Here is a 6,158-nt window from a genome sequence, read left to right on the forward strand (position 1 = left end):
AGCTGGATGCAATAATCGCATGCCAATGTGCATTGGCTCGTTTAGTTTACACTCAAAGTAGATTGGTCTCTCTAAGCGAGATCCCAATTCGTCGGTCATCCGACGTGACGTCTCCGTTCCCTACTTCAGGGAACGAGGGTTACCATGCGTAACCGAGACGTTCTCATTGGAATTTTCTGAAATGTCAGATGTGTTTGGGGCTCTCAAGTGTGAGAGCTAGTTTCAGTAATTCAATGTAACATTGAAGTAACTAACAGACAGGGAACCCTCAAACACCTTACAAATGAAAAAAAAAAATATTGCATGGTTAAAAATGTAAGCAAACTAAGTTAGCTAAGGTATGGCTGCCACAGAGTGACATGTGTAGATAAATCCATGGTCTGGCTTTAGATCCCTCCACAACTGGGAGGAGATGGAAAATCAGTGTCACTGACCAAACCTCCTCATAGAGACTGTGGGTCATGGCCTCTAGCAACACTTTCTCTCTAGTCCAAGTGAAGGCTGAACCTGAGATCTGTCATTTCTTCCCAGGACAGACTATGAGTATAATTCTCAGACCTACTATATATCCTAAAAGGCTCTTCTTGGGGAATTCCCATCAAGAGAAACCTTCTGTGTCAGGCGTGGGGCTCAATATATGCTCAATATGGTTAATGTGGATTTGGCCCCCAGGGGGATCCGCTCCCAGATCCAGGTCTCTTGGCTAAGGTTGCGGAGTCCAATGTAAATGCTTGAGCTCCCTCTACAAGGAGATATATGCTCAGAAGTGCCAACTCTTTGCATCTTAGTATTTTACTTTTTTATGTGGTCCCGGACAGCTGATCTGCCCAGTGAAATTTCCTTCCTGGGATGTTTCTATAATCCTGGGCCCGTATTTATCAAGCTCCTCAAAGTGCCATTTTAGTCTTAAGTGCTGAGAATTCATTACATTTACTCCTACTTTCAAACAAGTATAAAAGCAAGTTATCACATTTCTTAAAGCTAAGAATCACTCTTACTCTCCCAGTTATTTAAGACAGCTCGAGAGGTCTCTCAAGTGGTTAGGAGTTGTCAGTAGGGGCTTGTGATGGCGCTGAGGAGACAGAGACGTGCGCAAATATTTCAGGAGAGGAAGAATGCTCTTGAAATGTTTGATGACGAGCAGTTAATAAAACAGTTACATTTCCTCAGTTATTCAAACAGAAACGAGCAAAGAATATTTACATTACCATAGAACATCATAACTGACTTCAGTCTAGCGTGAGTAATATGCTCTTTAAAAACATTCCCGTTATAATCAGTGAAGCTACTTACACTGTATCATGAATAAATCTCTTACCCCTTATTTACACTGCACACGTCTACGGCACATTATGGCTCCGACACGGCCACCGGAGCTGATCCCGGCTACTCACCACCTGCGCCGCGGTTTCTCAAGTTTCTCAAGCGGCTCTCTGCGCTGCATGACTAAAGATAGGCGCCTATATTTTTGATGGATAATAATAATAATCGTCTTGCTGTCGTCAAATAAATCAGCCACAGGCGATATCTCTGACTATCGTCGATACACGATACTATCGTCTACTGGCACAACCCTAAATTGAAGGTTGTGATGACAATTCATTGCCTTAGCATAGTGTATTCTCTTGAAAATACTTTATTGTCAAATGTGTGTTGAATGTAAACTCCTATTAGGAATTTAATCATTCAAACGTGAATTTATCTGAGAATATTCTTAAATAAGGAAATCTATTCAGTGATTGGTCCATGCTTGTTTCGTCATCAAAAATCCGTTTGTGGCACAACAAAGTGTCGTGAATCAACTCTAAGACTGACACTTAAGATTTAGTCCTACACTTCGCTTAAATTACAACTAAGATGCTTGATAACTAACTTTTAAGCGCAGCTTTGAGCCAAGAAGTTTTTTTACACTCAAGTCAATTCTTAGCAACGTTCTTGAGAGTAATTCTCAGAGGCTTGATAAAGACTAAAATGGCACTTTGAGAAGCTTGTTAAATACGGGCCCAGGAATGTTGAGAGTGTAAATTATTTAATTATTTACACAAAATTACATAACACTAATTTCCTTGAAGTAGTAACAATAAAATTGTGCATTTCTTTTGGAATTTTAGGTCATTTGGACATTAGGACATTTAGGTCATTTGTATAAGCAAATACGGAAAAGTTTCAAATTTCACTATACTAAAAATCTATACTTCTGTGAACACATTCAATTGGAACATAAATAATTTATTATGTATTTGGGTCAGATTGCTGCCATCTGGTGAACTGGCATTGTACAAAGAACGATTTTTGTTTGTGTGGTCACATTGCATATGGAAAAACACTCACCGATTTGGAAACCAGAATGAGGAAACCAGAATGATGAAACCAATTTTATTACGAAAAAAAAGAAAGAAAATAAAAGAAAACAAATTTGTCTGACTGAAAGGTTTTAAGGGTTAAACTGTTAATTCCACGTTTAAATTCCAGTTCAGAAGTTACAATTATAATTATTATACATACAATATTTTACAGTTCCATTGTATTTATCACAAAGCTGTGAGCTGATATCACATATGCCAATAATGTTTTTAGGCTATTCACACAAATTATGTTTCATAATGAAAGAGAAATGTAGACTGTCATATATTTACAATTTGCAATGCAAAATGCAATGTTGCTGCTTATGTCATTACTGTGATTCTATTATCAATTTAATACATTCATTAGCAGTGTGGTGTAGGAGCTGAACTCCAGGATTTATTTTTTTTTTTTCTACTTTACTAGTAGTTTTTGTTAATATCCCTCAAACTCTTCATTGAGATATTGTAAATAACAACTTAGCTGTAAATATCAGTTTATTAAATTGTATACAGTCTAAGTAGCCTTGGTTTAGTTTCTACTTGTTACTGAAGCCTTTTGCCCTATATGAATAATATTCACTATATTATTATATTGAACTATATTGAACATTCTCTCAGTGGTCTTAATTTTACACAAGCAGATACACATAAGCAATGCTCAAAAGTGAACAGAAATAATTTTTTTTACGATTAAAAGTCACCAATTGCAACAAAAATCTCTTTAACTGTTATTATACAGTAACTTTGTTCATGAATATGTAACCAAAAATCACATAGAATTAACTTTATTTTTTAAAAACTTGAACAAATTCTGTCTTATTTCCTTGACTTGTAAACCATATATTATGGGATTCAATCCTGGTGGCACAATACTGAAAACTATACTTGCTATTCTTCTATTGTCAGAGTATTCAGAAACACGGTGGAGAAAAATTGCAACAAATCCAGAGACTAACATAACTGAGTAAAGAGTCAAGTGAGTGCAGCATGTTTTTATGGCTTTTTTGTTTGTTGCTTTGTTCTTGCTGGTGAAGCATACAATTGCAATTCTGAGATAAGTTAATACAACACTTCCCATTGAAGAGACTAGTAAAACTACAGTAAAAGTTAATCCATATACATTATTAATCACTGTATTTTCACAAGAGAGTTTAAATAGTGAAGCGTTATCGCAAATGTGGTTTTGAATCACAGATCTGCAGTGAGACAGACGCACACTGAGGCTGATCAAAATTCCCACCAGCACTAACGCAGTACCCCAAGCTCCTGCTGACAATTTAACCACCAAATGATTGCTCATTATAGCAGTGTAACGCAGTGGATTGCATATGGCCACATATCTGTCAAAGGCCATAATCATTAGAATAGTGTGGCATGTTGTTCCATTCATATGTATAAAAAAAGCTTGAAAAACACACTCCACATATGTGATGTAGCGTTCAGAGGGGTTTGTTACAAGATCCCTCAACAAACGTGGCACAATAACAGTTGTTCCTATAACATCTTTGAGTGGCAAGTTCCAGTAAATAATGTACATGGGCTGGTGTAAGCCTTTTTCTGCTGAGATCTGAATCAAAATCCAAAGGTTAGATACCATTATAAATATGTAAGCCATCAAAAGGACGACAAATGCGAGATAGCTGGATTGAGTTGTAATATTCAGTCCTTCCACTAAGAGTACGCTGTATCTGAATGTCTGGTTGTCCATCTGTGACCAAAACAAAAGGTAGAGAAACATAGAGTGACAACAGGAATATTGCCTCAAAGTTTTACTACAGAAGTATTTATTTAAAAAAAAACAACAACGCTTTCTTCATCTACGTGTCAGTTCTTTGGAAATGCTAATACTTTACTCATCCATACTAGCTTATAGAACCCAATAAATATTGGTGATCACTGTGAAATTGTAATATGCATGTTTGATAATACAAAATATATTTAGTTTAGAAATATTCTTGACTTACCAAAGCAGATGACTAGAAGATGCAAACGTTATTTATAGATGCACCAGCTGTTGCAACCTCTTTTACTCAGTGCTATTTAGTTATCATGAGGTTCAAGAGCACACCATGTTTGTCTCTGTGTTTATATGTCTTGGCCATATTATGTGTGATTTGACATCATAACCCAAGAGAAAATTAAATATACAACTATTTTTCCTGTGATTGGTGGGTTTGGTTGGTTCCATTGGCATGGCAAACTACTAAGATGAATATACTGTAGCTGGTGTTGCTAATTAAATGCTCACACGAAATAACACATTTAGTGTTCACAATATTAGTGTAATGTTTTGTCTTATGGGTCCCTCACGTAACAATAATATATGGGAATATTATGCAATATATTAAATAATACATTTCCATATTGTCACACAACAGAAGGATGCAGTATGTTGTATAACACACAGAGTTTTTTTTAACAGAGGCACAGAACTGGACAGGAATGCAGACTGGTGAGTAGAATATCAATATGCAGAATGAATGTAGACTTAGCTTGCAGAAATAGTAATGACTCTCTTGCAGATGAACGGATCCGAAGCAGACGAAGGGCAGATGACAGATGACGGATGACAGAAGACAGGTAAGTATCAGGTAAGGAGTCTTTAGTGTTCATACGGACGAAACCAGACAAGGGAGTGCAGGAGAAGTGTCTCTTTATAGTGAGTGCTGATGATGAGGTGCAGGTGCAGTGAATCAGAAGTCCGAGGAAAGTGAACGAGTGGGTGGAGAGTGCTGATCTGGTGACGATGGGTTGTAATTGGTCTGTGATGGTTGTGACCCTTCTTCCACGGTGGGCTCCTGATGGCCGGATGGAACGACAACGACGGGACCTACCTCGACCCCTGGGAGCTGGGCGATCTGGGTGTTCAGCGTGGTATTGTGTGAGGAGCACTGGATCGAGAATGTCATGACGAGTGACCCAGGAGTGCTCCTCGGGACCATAGTCCTCCCAGTCGATGAGGTATTCCAGCCTGGGGCCCCGCCACCGCGAGTCGAGGATGGCCCGGACCAGGTAGATGGCTTCCTCATCTGTGATTTCGGGAGGAGGAGGTACCTCATTGCCACCAGATTCTGTGGGGGAAGACAACAAAGGTTCAGAGTGAGGTTTAAGGAGGGACACATGGAAAGATGGTGAGATGCTGTAGTGAGGTGGAAGGTTTAGCCTGTTGGTGACTTTGTTGAGCTGCCTCTGCACGGTGAATGGACCTATGTACCGGGGACTCAGCTTATGGCAAGGCAGGCGGAGACGGATGTCCCATGTCGAGTGCCACACTTTCTGACCCGGTTGGTAGCGAGGGTCTTTTCAGTCTTTCAGTCTTGATGTTCTTCCAAGTGTCAGCTTGCCTCTTGTGTCTCCATACTGCCTATTGGAGGTGCACATGAGCTGAGTCCCATATTCTCTCGCTCTGCTGGAACCAGTGGCTGACAGCTGGAACCCCTGAGGGCTCACCCGACCAGGGAAATAACGGAGGTTGGTACCCCAGGATACATTGGAACAGAATGAGCCCTGTGGTGGATTGTCTTAGGGAGTTCTGAGCGTACTACACCTAAGGACGGAACTGGCTCCAGCTCTCCTGGTTCTGGTGGCAGTAGGACCTCAGGTACCTCCCGATTTCCTGGATCTTTCGCTCAGTCTGGCCATTAGTTTGAGGATGGTAACCAGAGGAGAGGCTTACTGAAACTCCCAACAGTTTGACGAAAGCTTGCCATATGAAAGAGATGAATTGTAGACCACGATCTGATACGATGTCTTCAGGAAGGCCGAAGTGACGGAATACATTTTGAAAGAGCGCTTCAACAGCTTCGAAGGCAG

General features: G+C 39.7%; 1 protein-coding gene across 1 annotated transcript; it reads right to left on the bottom strand.

Annotated features, from left to right (window-relative positions):
* Window positions 1-3,114: 3,114 nt before the first annotated feature.
* LOC107684207 (olfactory receptor 1L3-like) lies at window positions 3,115-4,053 on the bottom strand. The gene is made up of 2 exons (XM_016480420.1): window positions 3,705-4,053; window positions 3,115-3,575 (listed from the first exon to the last, which is right to left on the bottom strand). The coding sequence occupies exons 1-2, from the start codon at window positions 4,051-4,053 to the stop codon at window positions 3,115-3,117; spliced, it is 810 nt and encodes a 269-aa protein (XP_016335906.1).
* Window positions 4,054-6,158: the final 2,105 nt, after the last annotated feature.

This window comes from Sinocyclocheilus anshuiensis, unplaced genomic scaffold (genome assembly GCF_001515605.1).
Source record: "Sinocyclocheilus anshuiensis isolate Anshui unplaced genomic scaffold, SAMN03320099.WGS_v1.1 scaffold285, whole genome shotgun sequence".
NCBI lineage: Eukaryota > Metazoa > Chordata > Actinopteri > Cypriniformes > Cyprinidae > Sinocyclocheilus > Sinocyclocheilus anshuiensis.

Coding starts and splice junctions, on each gene's coding strand:
- LOC107684207 (XM_016480420.1), bottom strand. CDS start 4,053: ATGGACAACCAGACATTCAGATACAGCGTACTCTTAGTGGAAGGACTG. Junction 3,576..3,704: donor AACATGCCACACTATTCTAA/TGATTATGGCCT, acceptor TGGTGGGAATTT/TGATCAGCCTCAGTGTGCGT.